Source organism: Electrophorus electricus, chromosome 8 (assembly GCF_013358815.1).
Source record: "Electrophorus electricus isolate fEleEle1 chromosome 8, fEleEle1.pri, whole genome shotgun sequence".
Lineage (NCBI taxonomy): Eukaryota > Metazoa > Chordata > Actinopteri > Gymnotiformes > Gymnotidae > Electrophorus > Electrophorus electricus.
The window spans coordinates 13,495,123-13,517,231 of record NC_049542.1 but is presented as its reverse complement, the minus strand read 5'-3'; the positions used below and the strand labels follow the sequence as shown (position 1 = coordinate 13,517,231).

Here is a 22,109-nt window from a genome sequence, read left to right as displayed (position 1 = left end):
GTTTCTAGGATTCGGCACAATGCGGACATCTGTCTCTCGAGTGGGCAAACTAGCTGAAAGAGAGGCGTGTGCCTGTGGTTATGGGAGAGTGACGGCCGCAGGTGCAAATCAGGTAAATGGCTCTCCGGCCGTCTGCGAGGCGGGTGCGACGAGAACTTAATCAGCCTTTGAGAAATTAATGGTTCAATAATATTCCAAAAATTACACACGTAAATGGATAAATCGATCCTGGTAGTTTACTCAAAATTATTTATGTCTAAACAAGCGGTATAAGTAGGAAAAAAATATATAAAATATATATTAATGAATTATCTCACGTTGAATGCACCCTAATTTATTTGGTAATTTACTGTTTGGTGAACTCTTTCTAATCCAGTGTAATTTACAAACATTTACTAACCCTAACCCAGTCTAATTTACTAACGATGTTTCGTCATTTCACATTGTAATGTGAACCAGTCATCGAACCAAATTCAGGCAAAAGTGAGAGGGGCAAGTAAGTGCAGAAATGTTCACGTGCGTGACGGTGGTAAAACCTTCTGGCTACGGTGCATGTAATTGATAGGCTAAGAAAAGCTACGTGCTCGTTTTTATCTTTTCGTGGCATGAAGCAGATATCTGAATGCCTGCATGGAAATGACCACAAATATAGGCTATTCTCAGTTAGACTATATTATGGGGCGAAACTACCATATGAAACCGATATGTCGCGCTCATGCACCATGGATCGTTCTGATCGCAACATTTCTCTCATCAACCTCTCATTTCCTAATTTCGTGTGAATATTTAGACACCAAATAAGGATATTGATAAATGCCAGTAAAAATAGTTTAAAAAAAAAGCACTGTCAAAAAATTCTAAACAGTAAATATTTACTGGCAGATCTACGTTTTTTGTTTGTTTTTTACGCTGACGTAACCATTACGAATATATTAAATAGTTTCTGGGGTTTTTTTTTGCTGTTGCGCCTATGGAAGCTTCTTGAAACGCTGCCGAGGTACAATAGTGTATATTTGCCATCGTATAACTATTCATCACCCTCTACTGTTATCACGGTGGCAGTACACCAAGTACCAAGGGCCCAATTGTAAGCGGAAATATTATTTATATATATATATATATATATATATATATATATATATATATATATATATATATATATATATACATATACTATGAATTATTAATTAATGACAATTTCATTAATCAATATGGCAAAGATCATAGAACACATAAATTAAATGGATCTTCACAACCATACTCCAAATGATGATGATGCATCATTTTTAACGTCAGTGTATAGTGTATACCATGTGAAAAGCATTCCTCCAGATCCGTACAAAAATGGTTTAGTGACACAGATCAAGTTTTTGCAAAGTCATACTACTTCGTTTCATACTAACAGCAAATGATGAACCGTTGCTATGCCAATGTACATTAACTGTAGGCTATAACTTGAGATTTTCTTTTATTTAAAACAAAAAAAGGAAATTAATTATACTTTTCCCCATATTGCTTGAAGACGACAAAGACGGTCCAGTAGAAGAGTGCTGCTTTATTTACTAACCTTACGTGTAGGTTCGTTTTCTTTTTAGTCAGTTGTTTATCTGTGAATGAAACCGAAGCCTTCACAAGTTTACCACGGTAAACGGTCATATTTCACATGGCCATATTTCACTGACGTTAAAAATGATGCATCATCATTATTATAAATCATAGCTATAATTAAACCATAAACAAAAATTATATTGTCTTTAAATTTGACTTTAATCTCACTTAACAAATTTGTCTAAAAGCAGGAGGAGTGTCTCTTTAGTCCATGTCGTCTCTCCGTGACAGGTTGTCAGCGGGCAGGTGTCTTTATCGGTCTATGAGAATGTTTGACATGACTTGTATTTTCTAAACTTCCTTTTACTGCATTCCTTTTGTGGTGTCACACCTAAACATGAAATTATTCTCGGCTCACACTAACAATTACCACGATCAGGCTAACCCGAGCTCACACCTCAGCAGGGAAGCTAGATAATGCTAACCTAGCTATATTCGCTACATGTTAATTAAGCAACATTAGCTACTGTAAAATCTGTCTTTATTAGTGAACATTATAGATTTCTCAGTGAGTTTCTATATTGCATCAACATTTTTTATTAAACCTAAAATATCACGGCCTGATATTCTACTTCGTTTACAAATATGGAAACGGTAAATTTCGCTTCCATCAGCTAGCTGGCTGGCTGGCTATTTGGCTAACGCTTTGTAGCTCACCTACAAACGCTAGCGTTACTACAGCTAGGCTGATGGCTAACTTAAAGTAACATGCGTTTTAAACTGATTTCTTACTAAAATAGCAACCATTTGTGTTTATTAATTATTTTTGCTGTTTTAAAGAAAGAAATCCAAGTTGTACTGACATTTATAGACCATTCGCCTGCAACAGTTGTCGCTAAACCATCTACAATGTGCGCTACTTTCTCAAAATGTTTGAGATGCTAATAACCTATCCTTTTCAGTTTTGCATTGCATTATGGGACAATAGTGTCCATTGAAACCGTACTCAAAAACCGACCAGTTCTAAGTATACATCTTGGATTTTTAGGTATACTCAAATTTGACAATATTAACTACACTACATACTGTATACTGAAAAACCTGTTACTATTAGTAAATAGTATGCAATTGTAATTGGGCCGCACCTATGAATTTAGCTTGCATATGCACACTTTAACACGTAACAATCATGTTTTAACCAACAGAGGGAGACATTGTTGACTGTATCTTTAAATGTGCTTAATTTGCTCAATTCCTTTGAGAAATCAAATGATCTAAAAGCTGTTGCTGGGACGTCACCAAGTATAACACATTCACAATAATCAGAGGATCATTCAAATAAAACCCACAAATAAGAGTATTGCCCTTTTAAAGAAAGAAAGAAAAAGAAAGTGCTGAACCTTGTTTTACAGCTACACTAAGCTGCTTTCTGGTGGTGTTTGGTCTGTATGATCAATAGGGTGGCATTATGGAAGAAATCCATAATAATCATTGATGGGGTTTTTTTCAAGATATTAACATATTGCATTATCACACGCAAAGGTGTTATCTTTATTTTTGACTCTCATGCATTGTTTATAATCTTGGCAACACAATTAACCTATTGAGTTCATGTAAAAGAAGTGATGTGTGGAGCATGTGCACAAGCTTTAGAACTTATCCTCAACTGAGACATGTAAGTAATTGGTTTCATTTTTAACAATATCTTGCCTAATTGGTTTTACTGTTAACAATATCTTGGAATTTCCATGGCACACTATTATTATTTCTCATTGTAATATATAGGCATATACAAAGCTATCATCATCTGATCTTTGTAAAGAAATCAAAGATTTAAATTTTATATTGTAACGATTTCTTGAACATTCACGGTGTGTCGGAAAATTGGGACTTTTATTTTGACAAAATTTAATTACCTTTGGCACTTGCACAGGCGTCCGTCTCATGTCACATGCTTTGACCAACTGCTGCTCTGCGGTACATCCGCCTGACCTGCGCGAGTGTTTACATGCGGACTGCAGAATGGGTAGTTCCGTGTGATCCTTTGCAGGTAAAATATGCGTAGTGAATTCATTCATTTACGGTATAGCGCATGCAGTCGTTGCCTGTGATGTCGCGGAAGTAACTTGCAGAAGTGACCTGTGTGTCTTAAGGCAGCCTTATGAGAATTAACGGAAGTCCGAAACTGGCTTGCTCGTAAGGCCTTCTATGCCAGTTAGAATAACCAGCTAGCTAGCTAACACTGCATCATCAGTCTGATTTACTTACTCGTATTGCCAGACTACTGATTAATAACTCTAGATGTTGAAACTTTAGTTCGCTTACTGCATTTATTATGCTGGTTAGCTAACTTGCTAGCTAGGTCACTTCGCGTATGTTTTCTTCCTCATTCCGAAATGTTGCTACTTGCACCATTAGTAGCAATTATTGGCGCGTTTGTTTGGTGTTTGTACCACGTCATTCCTAAAATGTATTGCCTTAATTTATGTTTAGTCAGTGTGTCCCAGTGTGAGTTCAGGCTGTCTGGTATTTTTTAATGAATTTCTGTTAACCCTTATTTTTACATAGACATGGTCTCGGTATGTGCCTTGTGTGTTCATTCGTTTTAAGATAAGCAGGACAGACAACAGTGGCATTCAGTGGCTATCAGGTTGTGTTCACATTCAGTTATAAAGGACCGAGTGCATTCTGTATCAAATGGGAAACCACGTTAATGTTGGTATCTTGTTCAAGGAGTTATATTTTAATATTGGCCCATTGATACAGTCATGTCCTATAAAACTATACTATTTAATTTTGTTAGTTTGCTCTTTGAATCTATGCAGGTACATTGTACATGTTGGCATCCCCTCTATTTAAGGACGAAATTTTAATAAAGGTTGCTGCTGTTTGCTGCATTTTATTTTAAATGGTGAGACTCCATTGCATGGTCTCACATTCTCTTATGGTAAAGTAAGAAGTTGTAAAATTTAGAATTTTATTTGACTATGACCTGAGGGAATAGAGTCAGAAAACAAAACAAAACACTAGTTTCAACCTCAAGGGACCAGCTCCAAGTTACAGGAATAAAAACACCCTCACTAAGGACCAAAACAGAGCTGATGAATGTCCTGAACAAAGACAGAGAGAGCAGGATGAATGTCAGAGAAACATTAAATCATATTAAGAGTGTAATGATTACTGAGCTGTACATTGTTTGGTCTGTAGTATTGGCTGTTAGAGTTTGTAAAATACCTAGTCATGTGATCAATGCTGGAGCACTGTTCTGTAATTGGCTGATAAATTGAAAGAATGTGAGTTTGTTTAAGAAGGTTTAGGTTGCTGGAGTGTCCAAGTGTGCTGGTCACTCCTGAGCTGATGCAGGAAAAAGTACAATTTCAGGCAAGAGTTTCGTCTTAATGTCAGGCGAACATCATACTGTAATACTCTCTGTGTCATTTTAAAATGCAATATTACTCTATCTCTTAAACTTGAATATCTTACCAGTTTCTGTAAATACCTTTGTAAAGAATGTTTCTGTGTTTGCCTTTTGGTAAGTCAGGTTTTGTTTTAGAATGTTCTCTGTTCTTTGCTTTCTCAGTTCCTCCTTATACTGTAGAATCAGAAATAAACACATACTTAAAAGAAGTAAGATATGAGTAAGATCTGAAACAGATGTCTAGTGCCATCTCATTGGCATTCTTGCAGTGATGGTTGTCAGTGGGTGGGAATGCATCACAAAATACTCCAAAACACCTTTTAGTTCTTTGAGGTGAGTCAGAGCACCATGTATTTACATGTTTGCAGTATTTGGCTGACTCCCTTGTACAGAGCAACTTGCACAAGAGCTTCATAGTCTCTGTCAGAAACATATCTTCATGTGAGCATAGATGGGCCAGTGTCAAGAATACCTTTACGCCAAAGCCTTGGCAATGGTGGAAAAGACAACAGTAAAGGGTTGTTTTTGTTTTTTAATCGCTTGACATGGTAGAACTTTGGGAGGGCAACCAAGCCATGCTGCTGCCTTCTGGTGAGTTGCAGGGGTCTGATGGCACAGAGGGGAAGGCCTGCCAGGACCTGCAGGAGTCCACTCTCCAGATAACAAGTGACTGAACAAGCACCTCAGTGGCTTCCATGTAGAGAAATGGACTGATTTTCCTGTTGTTGTAGAGGAGGAACATTCATGACCAAGTCAAGTTAGCAAAAATGACCAAATCCAAAGGATTGGTAACTGGTTATCCAGAATTACATATGATATAACTTCATCCACATTTAAATTCATGACAGCAGTATCTAAGTTTGAAATCACTTGTTATATTTTATTCAGCACTCTTTGTACCTTTATGACATGGCCACTACAATCTTTTGATATCAGTTCCATGGAACATTTTGTAATGAATATGAATACAGCATCTGGAGAATAAGGTCCAACCAACCTCAGGCAGTTCCATAATACATTGTTGTCTGCATTACCAGCATTGACACTGGGACACTAAAGGATGCTTTTCACTCCTTGCCACAGCATGAGGCAGCTGTTCTCAGGCCAAAGGTCTTCCAACACAGTATTGAAGAGGGACTTATGTTTAACCACTGAGTGTGTGCATGAATAATAAATACACTAATGGACAGTAGGAGGTGCCAGTACTGAGACTGCAGTGGTGAAATGTGTAGACCACCTATAGTGCAAACATAGTAGTTGAAGTCATGTGAATAAAATTCCCAGGTTGTCTTATGATCCAACATTGTGTTTTGGAGAGAACTATAAGCTCCACATTTGTCACAGATTAAATATGCTGTACACATTCTGTCCAGTGGTTATGTGTCATTTTTATGTCTGGACCTGAGGATTAACCCTGTTGAGAGTGTAAACGCTTCCTGTAATATGTGCTTGGAATTGATGGTGGTTGTTGGTGTCATAAATATGTGAATACATCCCATGTAGTGAATTGAGCCATTTTCACCTTCTGAAGATTCTTGCAATGAGTGTCAGTGTGTCATACTGCATGTGATCAAATTCAATATATGCAGTAGCTGGCAAGGATGTTGGATGGTAAATCGGCTTTTCTCAGCCTCTTAATAACAAGCTTTTGGTCCCCTTGTAAGTTGAAGCTACTCTTTCTTTCCACTGATGTTTTGTGAGCATTGGTAGCTTGTTCTTCATTCATTGTCTTGTTCTTCATTCATTCATTGAAGAGGATAATGAACATTTTTGCTGTCTATGCACCAATCTACAGGTAATTAACCTTCCTCTCTGTATCAACTTCAGACCCACATCTGGAGGTGTCAATAAGTCTGTCGTGCAAGCACTGTTGGATGTTGTAGTGGGCTGAGCATACAGTCTTGGGGCACTGGTCAGTGTTCAGAAGGTCTTGGTGCTGTGATCTCTGGTCCTGTTTAACATAAGTATAGTGGTAGTGTAGATGGATTAGTGCAGAATGTATGTCAATGCACTCTTTGTATGGTCTGCTGTAGATATGTTGGGACAGCAGGAGAACTGGTAGTGGGCATTGGTAGCTCAATGGTTAAGGTACTTGACTAGTAATCAGAAGGTTGCCAGTTCAGGTACCACGATTGCCTGGTTGCCACTGTTGGTTGCCACTGTTGGGCACCTCAGCAAGGGCTTTAACCCTCAGTTGCTCAAGTTGTGTTCAGTCAAAATTGTAAATCACTTTGGATAAAAGCATCAGCTAAATGCCATAAATGTAAAATGTAAGTGTACTGGTGCTGGTGCCAGTTTTAATGTGAGCTATGAAGCTGCAATCTGCAAAGAGGACTTTATAATGGCAGTGGTGAAGACGATTGATGTTCCTTACCGAGATTCATAAGGCCACTGACAGCTTTCCCTATACTCAGTAGTGTTTCTGAGTTTGCTTCCATGTTAACCCTCACAGAAAGCTTGTGTACATGGTGGTAAATTAGTACAGATTTGTAGCATTGTTCAAACATCTAGAATCTAATACAAAGCTTTCAAAAAGCCTTCTTTGCTTCATTAAAGAAACCTCACTGTTATATAGCCATACTAGGTTAAGTACGTTATTGCTATAGCATATCTGGCAAAGGATCTGAGGACAAAAATGCCACTTTAGCAAGAATGCAAGGGAAAATGTATACTATGAAAAACACCATGGTGTTTTGTTACATGTCCTTTTTCAGTGGCCAGAAAGGGAGGGTCCTCGCCATCAGTTGCCCTTGCGCTAGTTTGTGGAGTGAACACTGGAAGCCTTGTTATGGAATATTTAGCCTTGACCTCCACTAGTGCCAGGCTCTTTGGCTAACATTCCTCGTAGTCATCTGCAACAGTAGACCTGCACAAACATACAACAAATGGTTATTCTCCAATCAACTGTTCTTTTGTGTATAGTCTAGTCATAGTGCTCTTTTTTTTATTATTAAATGTGAGCCTGATATACTCTTGTCTGTCACTGCATCCAGATGTTTTGTGCAGAATTTAAAATATTTAAATTAGGCCATGCTGTGTTTGTTTAAAACATTTTTGACATTTTACAGTCATGGTTCTTTTTTTTTTTTTTTTTTTACTTTTCATCAGCTCAACAACCAACTGTGGCAACCCACTGTCCTATTCTCATGATTAAAATAAATGGTTAAGCAAGAGAGGCTGGACCAGTGTTGTGCTCACGTGACATGAGATTGTGAATGTAGAGAAAGTTTCTGCCTTTTGTTTGGATTACACAGAAATCTGCTCACAGTTTGTGCTTGACCACTCCTGGTTCAGGATAACTAGACCTTACACATCACAATAATAATACTGTTGCATTTCTCTTTTAAATGTATGTGGAAAATGTTTATCTAAACATTCATGAAAGCTACTGAGTATCTCTCTCTCTCTATCTCTCTCTCTCTCTCTCTCTCTCTCTCTCTCTCTCTCTATATATATATATATATATATATATATATATATATATATATAATTCCTAATTCATGTAATGTGTTTTCTTTAAAAATTAAAAAATAATGTGAAAACTTCTATTAAATTCATGAGACCTTGCAAAATCCTGTAGCTCTACTCCAAATACATTTTTAATTATGAAATTTTGAAGTTTGGCCCTCTGAACTAAAATGCATTACTTTTGCAGTTCTTTGTATGTGTATCCTAAGCACAACCAATTGCCACTGGATTTGGTGGAAATTTGTACCGAACCTCCAAGAAATTTTAAAGATAATTTGCAACATGTATTCATTTAAATTTTTGCCAAATGTTTGAGTAATCAAATTAATAAACACAATTTTTTAACCTAATAAATAATCTTTTTCAAAATAGTGTATCTGCAAGTTTTCACATTCTTGCAACTAAACCTTGGTTATTTGGTGCTACATAAAAATGCACAAAGTGCCAAAAATCTTGCTAAATATAGCTTCAGAGCTGAAAAACCCATTTTTTTCAGATATTTGATTTTCAAAAAAAAAGATTATTCCATTTTCTTTGAAATGGGAAAGTGTTATTCATTGTTGATATCCAAAATAATTAACAATGTTATTTTGCTCCTTTATCATTTAGTAATTTCTGTAAATTAGCATTTCTTACACTTATAATGGTGGACAAAGTCAGAGGAATATTAAATATCAAATATTTTATTGAAGCAGAGAAGGACAATTGGAATGCAAGTAGAAGGGATCACAATACTCTGACTGAGAGCTGCATTTCACCAAACAGGGCAGATGTAGCTCAGTGGGTACTTGCCTTGTAATTGAAAGGTTGCTGGTTGAAACCCCACCATCGTTAAGTTGCCACTGTTGGGCCCCTGAGCAAGGCCCTTAACCCTCAATTCCTCATTATGTACTCAGTCATAATTGTAAGTGTTTGTGGATAAAAGCATCTGCTAAATGTAAATGAGAAATGAGACATTAGTACTTCTGTTGATGTAACCAATCTGGTGTCATCTGTCAAGGCAGAACAACCGCTTCTGAACATCAGTAATTTCTTATCTGTTCCCAACTCAACCAATGAGTGTTGGCTGCCTTATGACAGTTTCCCTCGTCTTGTAAGCCTTTTTTACCCCCCAATAGACCAGCGTAACACAACTGCTTAATTAATAAATGAATATGAATTGCACTCTTGTATATACTTCTGGTTATGTAACAGTCTGCTCTGCAATCAGCCCAAACCTGTTTCTGGTAGGATTAGCACACACCTGGTTAATTGTTTTCTAAAGCTACTAGTTTATGATTTTTAATACTTCTAGATGATACTTTTTTTATAATACTACTAGTTAATGATTTCAGAAATTAGATCAACAGTACTTATTTACTTATGAGACGTAACTTGACCCCAATGAAAAATAAGCTCAGTAGGTATTACAAAGGGACAGAAAACCTTGACGTCAATATAGAAGTCAATAAAGTCAATATTTATGAAATAATAAGTTATGAAATAAAACCACAGAATGTAATATTACAACCGATGAAACTTATGAAAACTATTTTCCAAAAAGCATTAAAAGATGGAGTAATATAACATCTTTAATTCTTTTACATCTTGACAATGGATATTAACACCTTCACATTAAAAGTTTCAAGGAAATTGGACTAATCCTTAGCTATTACTAAATAGTTGGTTTGAGAAAAAGAAATCTGGGACTGTTAATATTTGGGTCTGGTCCACCTGTATTGTCCAATCAGGAGCCTTGTCTCCGAAGAGATGGGCTTTCCTGTTATTTATTGAGAGTATAAAGGACATGGAAGGGTGGGCTAAGCATTGTGGGTGTGTCTTTAAAGGGCGGGGCTTAGGAGAAAAGTTTGGAGGGTCTATAAGCAGGGTCCACATAGGTTACTGAGGTACTTTCTCTCAAATCACAGCTGTTCTGTTTCACATTTTTGCATTTCAGTTTCACTGTGGAGTCAGTCTGAACATGCCACCTGCAGAGAAGCAGCAGGCATGCACATCCTCACAGCTCCAGGCTTTCTGAGACCCTGTGCTCAGAGTGCATCATTACTGCCATATGGCTGTTCTTTAATGAGCAGCATTGTCATCGCTGCTGAGGCTGATAGCTTTATAGTCACCAATCAGGCAGACAGTTCCAGTCACATGTGTTTGAATTCCTAGTGTTGTTTGAGGTCTTATCTTGTATACCTTTTAAACACATGTAACACATGAGATGCAAGACACAATGGGATTTCTAGCTCATTGTCAGAAATTTGGGTCCATTTGAATTACCTTTGTACCTTATTCTATACAAGTGGCCTGTTCTAATCAAGTAGCCTGCTTTTAGATCTAGTTGTCAATACTTGTCAGTTGTCAAAAACAAACCAATTTAATTATTGTTCATCATCATACTGTGATAGTGAAAGCTGGGTTAATGCTTCCAGGGGTTTTGTCAGCTAGAGGATTGCATGTCTGTTTAAAATTACCAGCAATGTTTTAGAAGTTAATTGATCATAAAATGACCTCTGGAAAATACCCAAGAGTTACAGCACCATCTACTGTGCAAAACAGATCTGGGCTCCTATTTCATACTTTGTATTTATATTCTGGGGTGTTTCCACCCCCATGTAATTTCGAGTAAACCATTTGAGTTTATTCAGCATCACAAATGATATCCATCACTTTGCACTATCTGACATTAGGGGACCTAGATTGGCCTTCAGTAATAAAACAACATTGATGCTAGTTTTGCTGGTCTATATATAGGCCACCATCACAGCAAGTGTATTAGTTAATAAATCCAGTTTTCAAGACAAGTTTATTTAAAGTTTTTTGAGATCATGATGGCCTGTCAGTGGGATCAAGGTTTACTTGAGTGATGGATATAATTTGTGATGTTGAATAAAATCGACTGGTTTGTCCAAGTTAGACAGGATTAGAGTTAGTGAGAGAAAGATGATATGGTTCAGTCCACTACACCAGTATTTTTTGTTTTAATTACAGTTGAAGCCTTATTGTGGAAAATGAGAAGTTTAGCTTTTAAAATAAGTGTCTTGCCTAGAATATGTATGTGACTTTACTGAGCACTTACTGGTGATATGAAAAGTAAGATATGCAAATCGCCTTTAACTGCTACACCACAGAAAATGATTGAATCCATAACACCTAAAATGTAATCTGCTAGAGATGGCACCTATCCGATATCATGTATCGCAATTGGGCCGATAGCAGTAAAAATGCTAGGTCGAATATCAGTGAAGAAATTTTTAAAGAAACTCGATTCCATCACAAATCCAGCCTGCAAGTGGCACATGTGATAACATTCAGGTTAGTTTTAGCATGTAATAATAACAGTTGGAATAGTTTGAGCACAGATTATACACTGCTGTAGAGAAATGTATGCATTTTCTTCCCATTAGCGATTAAAATCTATTACGTTCAAATGAAAATATCCATGCACTCACATGCATGTGATTTCCATTGCTATCATTTTGATAACCCAGAGTGGGGAACAGGTTACCTATGTTCTAGTGAGAACATTTAAACAAGACAAAATAGCATTTTGCCACTATTCACTGCTATATCCTTGACCAGCACTGATTTGTTTATAAATCTGTTCCAGCTTGACCGTGAAGTGGAAATTCAGGGTCAGGGAAAGGAGAAAGGGCAGAAAACAGAGCTGGAGAGGAGAAATAATAGCCAAACTAATAACATGCTCGGCTTCTCTAAATTCACAAAGTTAATTACTCTATGACTTTAGTATATTCAGACCGCGGGGGGGAAACACTGTTTTCCGTTAGCCTGCTGAGTTTTAAGGTAGACTTGATATTTTGAATAAGAAGCTGTAGAATAAGCTTCAACTAACTGTCCATAGATTTTTTTTTTATTATGATTTTTAGCTAGAAAGAATAACCATCGTACAAAGATTATCAAATTAAATTTCTATGGGTTTGAGCAGAGCTTGAGTGAAGAGTGTCAATACTGGTAGTCTCTCTGCTCACTTAGTGCTTGATGTGTACTAAGTCATTCGGGTAGAACAGAGATTTTTCATTGAAATTTAGAAAACAGTTATATGGTTATGTTTTGAATTATAGTTGCATTCAGTAATAAAATGCTGACAAGTTATGCTGTAAGTTTCAGGAGTGAGAGAATGAGGCAGCCGCTTTGAGACAGCCAGAGTGTCTGGCATAGAAAGTGTGCACACGCACGTGTGCTGAGGGTGAGTACAGTAAAGTTGAGAACTAAACAGGTGATGACCAAGGCAGTAAATTTCATCTCAGTAAGAGAGACACTGACTGTAAAGGAATGGAATGTAAAAATTAAATGCTTTAATTTTTTTTAAACAAAGTTTTTGTTTCTTACAATTTTATTTGTTTTTAATCTGTCATTTCCATTTATAACATCTCACACACAACAATTGCCCCATAAAACTAAACTACATCTCTACAATGGTTTTTAATGAAAAAATATCAGATCAGGCAAAATTCAAATGAAAGATATTGGTATAAGATTTGGACCAGAAAAACTGGTATCGTGATATCTCTACTATCAACTTTATTTTAATCATACTAAAATTGTACCTAAACAGAATTTAAATTTAAACTAAATATCACATTTTTGCTTTAAAAATGCGTTAACTAGCCTACAGCCTGACTCTGAAATTATAAAGCTACAATATCTCATGCATCTCTAAGATGAAATGGGGAGGTCAGTTTTGTCATAATTATCCTGTCTTGTCTTTAAGAATAATGACCACAGAGTACTTTATAGGAAAATGTAGCCTACTGCTGAAAAGAATTCAATGGTAGTAGTCCACTGTGCTAAAGTCAGACATACAAAGTCAGCTTGCTTTTGCTTTTTACTTACTGCCCAGACAGTATTTTTTATTGCAAAGACCTTATCATTGTTAGGTTTTGATTTCACAAGAGTTGTCAGTGTGTGTTGTTTATTCTTTTTGCCATTTTAATTATTTTTTGTTTCTTCTTTATACTTAGCTTTAGAATCACAGGAGTGCGATATCTACTGCGGTCAGATCTATGACGACAGTAACTGCAATATAATGGTGAGTACTGGCAAAATCGCTCAGCTATTTAATTATATATATTTTTAAAGTGTTTACATACTCTTTTAGAGACATGTTTTCATGCCACAATGAACCAACTAAGCTCTGCAGTATGCAATTCCCATTTCTCTAATTTTTTGCCAATCTCCTTTCGCCATGCTTTGGTTCCTCATCTGTGTCATCATGCTGTGCTCATAGTCCTCCTTTTCCTTTCCTGTGTTTTTCGGCAGGACATGCAGCATCCAAATTTCGAGACGAGACACCCACTGCAGCAAGAAGAGCAGGAGACTGGTTACGACCCTTTGCACAACTACAACCGAAACAGAACCAGTAAGTTCGGTTTTAGCAGCGGCAATGTCAGAAATTAAAATGTCTGATTGGAGGGAGGCAAGTAGAATAATGGTTAGGGTACTAGAAAGTAGAGTTAGGATTATGTTACTAAGAAGTAGAGTTAAGGTACTAGGAAGTAGAGTTAGGGTTAGGATATCAGGAAGTAGGGTTAGGTAGTAGGAAATAGAGCTTAGGTGACACCAAATTCATGGTTATTTATGGAATATGTTTGAAACAAAAATGTGATTTATGAATGACTGTGTATTTCTTTGAAGAAATCACTCTACCCCTTAAAAATTGCTTCCTTGACCAATGAATCACAATAGAAGCCATACTGTTGCCACTTTAAACCCTAATTTTATCTAATTCTAATTCTTACTTTAAACCCTAATTCTATCTATTGCTGAAGTGTGCAGTAGACTGGTAGCCACCATAACTGGTACTTTGCCAGTATCTGAGTGTTCTTTATATATATATATATATATATATATATATATACAGAGAGAGAGAGAGAGAGAGAGAGAGTGTGTGTGTGTGTGCTTATTTGCTTGTCACAAATGCAGTGATATTCTTATGGATATTTTTACTGTCAGTTCTCCCTGCAGAAATTTTCAAAGATAGTGTACAGTACAGTAATGCTAAGGAACATTCCTTGAGAGAAAAGGAAAGTGGAGGTGTAGTAGTCTAGGGTTAGGGTTAATTTAGACATTAGGGGAGTGTGGATGGGTGTTTCGGTCTGTCAGTCAGTCAGTCTGTCTGTCTGTGTCTGTCTGTCTTTTGGGGAGGACTCAAAAATCATAGCTCCAACAAAGAGCTGTTGTTCACACTGGAGGCAATCAGTGTAACTGTCACTTGTTCACACACACAAACACAGATTATACTAACAGTCTGGTGAAAAGATGTTCATAAAAACATCAGCAGGTTAAGTACAATGTATCATTTCATGTGTTTTCTAGGTGGATCGCTAGACAGTGTTCCTGATTCGACCTTCCAGACATACAGGTCCTTAAACATTATTAATGTCTTTATAAACCTCATGAATCATACAACAGTCAGAAGTCAGTCTTTGGTCTTAGTTTTAATGCTGTGTGTATTTCTGAATGTCTTTTTTGCTGTGCAGAAATGAGTGGGACAACTTGTTCCGGAACAGTAATTATCTCGCACGGATCAGGCAGTCAGGCATTATGGGTCGATTAAGGAGTAGCCGATTCCGCAGTGTATGCTGGAAGGTAAGTTCTGGATGTGATGTAATGACACCTGTTTCTGCTAGAGTTAGGGCATTGTAATGGGTGTGACTATAATGACCTTAAGCTTTTGTGTTTGCCAATTATTTTCCTTTAATGTGTATGTGGGTTTTACATCTTTGTGGTTCTACAGCTCTATCTGGATATCTTGCCTGAGGACAAAAGCCAATGGATCAATAAGACCAAGGAGCTCCGAGCTCAATATGAAAAAATCAAAGAGAGGGTAAGTGTGCATGTGTGCATGTTTGTGAAAGCTTGTGGGTGTTCGTATGTGCAAGTGTGTGTATATGTTTTCGTGTGTGCAGGTGCGTGCGAGCATATGTATAAGTGTTTGAGTGTGTGTGCATGCATGTGAGTGTACTAACATTAAGACCGTATGTGTATTTCTTCTCCTCTAGCACATCACAAATCCTCGTAAAGCTGCAGGCCAGCAGGACCTGGTGGTGAACAACCCATTGTCTCAGGATGAAGGGGTGAGTGATATTTCAAACCCACGTTTCCTTCGTGGGGAGTGAACATACATCAGCTGCTGGTCACTTTCATGTAGTGTCCAATTCTTTCCCCCCTCCAGAGTCTGTGGAACAAGTTCTTCCAGGATAAAGAGTTAAGGGGTATGATCAAGCAAGACGTATGGAGAACGTAAGTGTATGAAACTGACACCTTTATGTCAGACCACCAGCATTGCTACAGAGGCATGTGGAAGCATGTAGAGCTAGTACACTTTATCCATCTGATTGGAATATGGCACTGTACACTTTACCCATCTGATTGGAATGTGGCACTGTGTCTACAGGTTTCCAGAGATGTGTTATTTCCAGGAGGAGGATGTTAGGACTAAACTGACTGACATTCTGTTCTGCTATGCCAGAGAAAATGAACAGTTACTTTATAAACAGGTATAGACAGCTCTAAAAACAAGTGTTGCCACTTACATAGTTTTTGTTAGAGTGCTTTAAACAGGTATAAACAGCTCTGTTTCCACACACAATGTATCTATTAGAGTGCTATAAACAGGTATTGCCACTCACACATAGTCACACAATCTTAAAGCAGATGTTCGTGCATCACAGTATGGTCTGAGAGTCTTGGACTGAGAGTCTATGAGAGTCTTAGACCACATCTCTGATCTGCGTATTACTAATTTCTTCCATGAAAGAAACTTCCCTGCTATCCACCTCTCTCATTCTTTTTGTCTCTCCCCCTCTCTCTTTCTCTGTCTTTTTTTTTTTTTTTTTTTTTTTTTTTTTTTTGGGGATGCATGAGTTATTAGCTCCTGTAGTCTTTGTTCTCCACTGTGATCATCAGGCCTTCCAACATGCCATTGAGACTGCCAGTCCCAGGTGATTTCCACCCCATTCTCTCCAGCACTATCATTTTACTCCCATATATGTCATCAAATCCACCAGAATTACAAATGTTTGGTCCAGACAGTATTTTTATTGCAAGCCAATAAAAATGTTCAAATTCATTATTTGTTAGCAGATCTTTAAAAAAATTAAATGCTGCTTGCTTTCGTATTAAGTTCCTACAGACAGATTTCTTTCAGCACCGTTTGGGAGTAAGTTTCATTCATTCCTTCCTGCTACATCATTCTTCACCTGAGGTTATTCAGAGTGGTTGGATGATACTTGTGGACCACAGTTTTCAAATTGATTGTTGATTAGACTGGGATGTGGACTTTGACTTGGCCATTGTAAAACATTCACCATTTTGTTGTTCAACCACTTCTGTGATGCTTTGGTCTTGTGCTTGGGACAATTGTTATGCTGAGAGCTGAAGTTTCTCCTAAACTTTAAGCAGACTGAATCAGGTTGTCTTGCCTGTGTTTTACTCCATCCATCCTTCAATTTTAACAAGATGCCCATCCCTTACTGAGGAGAAATGTCTCCGTAGAATGCTACCACCCAGAGGTGGGTAGTAACATGCTACATTTACTAAAAGTAACTTTTTGAACAAATTGTACTTATTTTAAAGGAGGGTACTTTATACTCTTATTCAAGTACATTTGCTAAGTCAAAAATGTACTTTTACTCCATTATATTCATCAATATAATTTTTACATTTTGTACATTTTGCCACAACCTGTCAACTGTGGGAGGGTTGGGGAGATCCCTAAAGATGATCATGGAGTGCCATTGCTTTACTTCAGTAAGTTAAACATCTGTGTGATAGATAACTGGACAGTTGTAACGGTGAGCAGAATGGAGAAATTAAATGCAGCAGCTCAATTGAACTCCTGGCTTGCAAAAATACATGTCCCATATTGAGGCATATTTTCAAGATTATAAAGGTTTGAAGGTTATAAAAATTGAGGTTTGTTATTGATTTTATATATTATTTATTTCGACCACATACAGGCACATTTGTTTGCTAGGCAGGATATCTAGCCAGCTGATCTGACTGATCTACAATGTAAATATAACAAAAATGTAAATGTTTAGAAAGTGACCTTGGCAAAGAGCTCAGAATATTCCCAGAAATTGTAGTCATCACAAGATGATCATCAAATCCAGCGTGATGCTTCTGACTTATGTTATATGCACAATATTTAACCAATATGAAAAACCTCATGTAGCTTACACACAACACATTATCTAAGTAGGACAAAGACCCAGAGCAAAGAAGCTGTTTATAAAGTATTTTTGCATGCTGAATCCAAATATGTTTTCAGAATTTGTCATTCAGCCATAGGCTTTTTGAGGTAAGGTTCGTTTTTTTTCCCACTTATTTTTGCATCTATATATGACATTTAGCAGACAACTACCAAAGTTCTTTTAGTTGTCTACTTGGGGCAGATAGTTTACTGATTATATTCACGTATCATTATGTAATGCAGGCTTATGGAAAATCAGTATCATGGAAAGTAGAGCCCCTCTGTGTTGACAAACTATTAATGGACACTTAAGAGGGATGTTCAATATTGTACATAATTTTAAGTATAATAACAGCCTTATTTATTAATAAGTAATATATACTTCCAAAAATAAGTAACATACACATGTAAAATTCACTTAAAAACCATGCCCAAGAGAAACATCTTTAAAACAGATTTGAATTCAATGTAAAAAGAACTATGAGGACCTCATATTTTAGTTTGTGGGACACATGCATGTGTGCATGCACACAAATTTTTTCCTTGTGTTATTAAAGGAGTTCCAACTCGGTACTTGAGTGGTCTTGTTAACAGATACTTTCTTACTTAAGTAATAATTTAAATGACTACTTTTACTTCTACTGGAGTAATTATTTTAAAGTAACAGTACTTTTACTTGAGTATAGTTTCTGGCTACCCTACCCACCTCTGCTGCCACCCTATACTACCCCCATGCTGCCACCCCCATACTTCATGTTTGGAAAGCTGTTTTTTACTTCACTGGATAGTGTTGCTTGCACCACACACTGCATTTTAAATTTTGTCTCATCTGACCTCAAAATCCTTATCCCACATTTTAGCTGGTTCACTCTGATGCACGCGGGTTTTGATGGGTTTGTTTTCTTTGATGTGTTTCAGTAATTTCTTTTTTTTCTAGCCAGCCCTCCCATACAGGCCAGGTGTAGTCAGAGATCCTGAGGTTGTTGACTGGTGTACCTTCACTTATATCTCAGCCACTCAATTCTGGAGCTCCTTCACTGGCCTCTGTTGTCTTCCTCTGGCACTGCATTTTGAGGGACTTTTTGGTCTAGACAGTACCTAAGTCTTCTTCTGTTACCTTATGATTGAGCTAACGAAGGGATGTCCAAACACTGGGATATTATTTCATAGCCTTTTCCTATCTTGTACACATATACATTTTTCCTTAATTCCTTTCAAATGCTCTTTGGTTTTCATTTTCATAGTCTTCTGTCATATTCACAGTCTGACCAATAGATGTGAATTAAGGGAAAAACAACCTTTTAGCCAGTAAAGGTTTTTAAAAAATAATTTACAGATGCTGGATTCTCATGCAAGCATATTTTCTTGCATAAAACCAATATCACATTAAATTAATTCATTTTTAGTTCATATTAAAATAAAATAAGAGGCAACACAAAATATCAAAGTGGTTTTGGTCATCCAGATGAATGTGACCTTTAGTGTATCTTCATGAGTTGTACATATCCAGGAAACATTTTACATTATGTACATTTTACTTGTCTAGGGTGTATAGATAACACATCTAAAACATCTTAAATAAATATTCGCAATGCATTCATGAATGTTTACTTCAGCATTCATGAAGTATTCACAATTTACATGCTATTATGGAGTTTGTCAGTTTATCTAGGGAGATTTGTCAAAATTACAAAACGTAATATTTTCAAGCAAATTTGGTGCTATCCAGATGTCAACTAAAAGGCAATTGCCTACGTACAGTTGTGTGATACTGAAATAACCCATGAATAGGACTTGATTTTCAGTTTTCTGAAACTGGCTTAATACGTTAATGAAAACATGAATAATTCTAGTTGATATGACCGTTCATATGTGTTGGGTAGTGCTTAAGATGCTGGAAATATTTTATGTGCACACCCTTCTTGTAACATGTTACTAATGTTCACACAGGTGGCATAGAGCATATGTTTACTGTGTGTAAGGTTGTGCTTGTTTTTCAGTGACGAGGTGATGGTACTTCTGGATCCGAATTTCCTTGAGCACGATGCATAGTAAGTGACTGTGCTGAACTGAAATTGTGATCATGGTAGGGCACTGTTGTTTGCAGTGCACAGATGTAAAGCTTCCCCCCTTCCTCTGTATTACCTGTAGTGCCATGTTCTCCCAGCTCATGGAGACAGCAGAACCTTGGTTCTCAAGTTTTGAGCGGGAGGTGCGGAAGGTAAATTGCAGTTTCGGTTCCTACTGCTGAAGCTGTTTGTTATTAGTCTGATGGCGTGAACGCAGCGTATTTTGTTCTGATAATGACTTGGTGTGGCCTGAACATTGTGTTGACATTGCAGGGAAAGGAAGAGATGCTTACCAGCATGCCCTTCGCCAGACCCCAGGACTCTGGCCCCTCTGTTGCTATAGTGACCAAAGTGAACCGAATTCAAGACCAGCTGGTAAAGAAGCACGATATTGAGCTGCACATGCACCTCAACCGTTTGGAGATTGCACCCCAGATATACGGCATGTAAGTGGTGTCTGGGGATTGGTCTGGGGGGTCAAAAATGATAGAGCTCAGGATGTAATAAGCTTTAATCTTCTGTGTAATCTTTATTTTATATAAGGCGTTTATTGTTATTATTGTTAATAATAATAATATTACTATTATTATATGCTAGAGAAAAGCATGCAGTTAAAATGTTTTACTTGTATGTAAAATGGTTTCATGGTGTACATGTGTGTGTGTGTGCGTGCATGTGCGTGCGTGCGTGTGTGCGTGCGTGTGTGCGTGCGTGTGTGAGCGCGTGTGTGTGTGCGTGTGTGTGCCTGTGCACTGCAGCCGCTGGGTCCGACTGCTGTTTGGTAGGGAGTTCCCATTGCAGGACCTGCTGGTAGTGTGGGATGCGCTGTTCGCAGACAGCATCACTCTGGACCTGGTGGACTACGTGTTTGTTGCCATGCTGCTCTACATCAGAGATGCATGTGAGTTCTGCATGTGTTTGCCTGCCTTTCACAGGGCTGCTTCTCTGTTAATCTGCTCACTTAGTTTACTCATTGTTATCTCAACATTTGCATGAGCTTTTGAAATGCTTTGAAAAAAAAAAAAAAAAGAGTAGTTCTTTCTCAAGTACTGTGCAGTTCATTTATGTGGCTGTTGTCTGTACAACATGCTCAATAGAAGGAGACGGTAATCAATGGATCTTAACGGTGTATATGGTTTAAGCCAGAGAGTCCTGTCAAATGAGCATCACAGTGGTCTGTTGTTTTTTTTGCCTTTGTGGATGTTAAAAAATGTTTTATCTATTCATTGAAGGTTGAAAAACATCTTATGGTCCATTAAAATAAAATTATTTTGTTCAAGAACTGTTCCAGGTTGATGATAATTTGTATTTTTATTATTCTTATCCTCTCAGTGATTGCCAGTAACTTTCAGACATGTCTGGGTCTCCTCATGCACTACCCCCCAGTGGGAGACATCCATTCTCTTCTGCAAAAAGCTCTGTTCCTGAGAGATCCAAAGGTATCTGCACACACTACTGACCCATGTCTCCTGTTATACATATAGTCCTTCTGTTATACATAGATAAACAGTCCTTCTGTTGTGCACAGATGTATAGTCCTTCAACTGTATCTTTTATTTGCTAATTATTTACATTCTGTCTTTTGTTTCTAATTATTCACTTTGTTTTACTTGCTACAATTGCACTTTTATTTGAAGGGCAGCAATCTGGTGGTTTTAATGGTCTTTTACTTTAAATCATGCATTCTCTTGTATTTGCTGAACTTTGTTTACTTTGCAATATTGTTTTTTCAATTTGCACCTTATTTTCAGTGTATCTTTAATTAATCTCTATCTGCTGTTAAGCACTTGGTAAACTCTTTATATACAAATAAAGTTTAGTATTATTACTGTGACTTTTACAAAGACAGCAAGTCTGTATTAAGTCTGTACATGTGAATGTTATGCAGGGCAGATTTAAGTGTGTTATACTGAATGAGTGACAGTATGTTTACAGACTGGGTCTCATTCCGAGAAAAATCTGCATATAAACTGATCAATTCACCGTTGATGAGTTTTGCCAAGTGCAGAAAAAGACTTTTTAAGGGCAGTGTTTGGGTGAGAAATTGTTACCTACTTAGTCTCAAACTTATTATTTTCTCTGGGCTCTGAATTTATGTGATTGATTATATGTGACTAAGCTCCACATGGACAGACTAGGGCCGTACTCGGGGAGGTTAAAACATTCTCAAGATGATCCATGTGAATACCAGTGATCGCCCTACCTTAGCTGCTCTGTTTTGTTAGAACATAATATTTTGATGCAACCTAGTAGAACAGTTGTCACTACAGCCTCACAGACTATGACCTCTCAGTATAGCATAATCTCATGATAAGAAGGAATTTGGGTAAATGTGACCAGTGACATGCTGTGTCTATTGCTTGTCACAATGCTCACTTTCAGAATAACCCAAGGCCTGTTAACT

At 37.3% G+C, this 22,109-nt stretch overlaps 1 protein-coding gene across 2 annotated transcripts in view; it reads left to right on the top strand.

Moving 5' to 3' along the window:
* Window positions 1-3,508: 3,508 nt before the first annotated feature.
* The window catches only part of tbc1d5 (TBC1 domain family, member 5), a 32,634-nt gene continuing 14,033 nt past the window's right edge, over window positions 3,509-22,109 (top strand). For both annotated transcript variants that reach the window (XM_035529209.1, XM_035529208.1), the window contains exons 1-16: window positions 3,509-3,598; window positions 13,402-13,469; window positions 13,700-13,799; window positions 14,756-14,801; window positions 14,920-15,028; window positions 15,177-15,266; window positions 15,442-15,516; window positions 15,615-15,682; window positions 15,837-15,939; window positions 16,295-16,383; window positions 19,637-19,687; window positions 19,788-19,857; window positions 19,979-20,151; window positions 20,464-20,606; window positions 21,038-21,144; window positions 22,088-22,109. The exon at window positions 22,088-22,109 is cut by the window's right edge and continues 64 nt beyond it. In XM_035529209.1, the coding sequence (XP_035385102.1) occupies window positions 13,467-13,469; window positions 13,700-13,799; window positions 14,756-14,801; window positions 14,920-15,028; window positions 15,177-15,266; window positions 15,442-15,516; window positions 15,615-15,682; window positions 15,837-15,939; window positions 16,295-16,383; window positions 19,637-19,687; window positions 19,788-19,857; window positions 19,979-20,151; window positions 20,464-20,606; window positions 21,038-21,144; window positions 22,088-22,109 (1,249 nt within the window). In that variant the 5' untranslated portion in view covers window positions 3,509-3,598; window positions 13,402-13,466. The remainder of the gene's footprint in view (window positions 3,599-13,401; window positions 13,470-13,699; window positions 13,800-14,755; window positions 14,802-14,919; window positions 15,029-15,176; window positions 15,267-15,441; window positions 15,517-15,614; window positions 15,683-15,836; window positions 15,940-16,294; window positions 16,384-19,636; window positions 19,688-19,787; window positions 19,858-19,978; window positions 20,152-20,463; window positions 20,607-21,037; window positions 21,145-22,087) is intronic.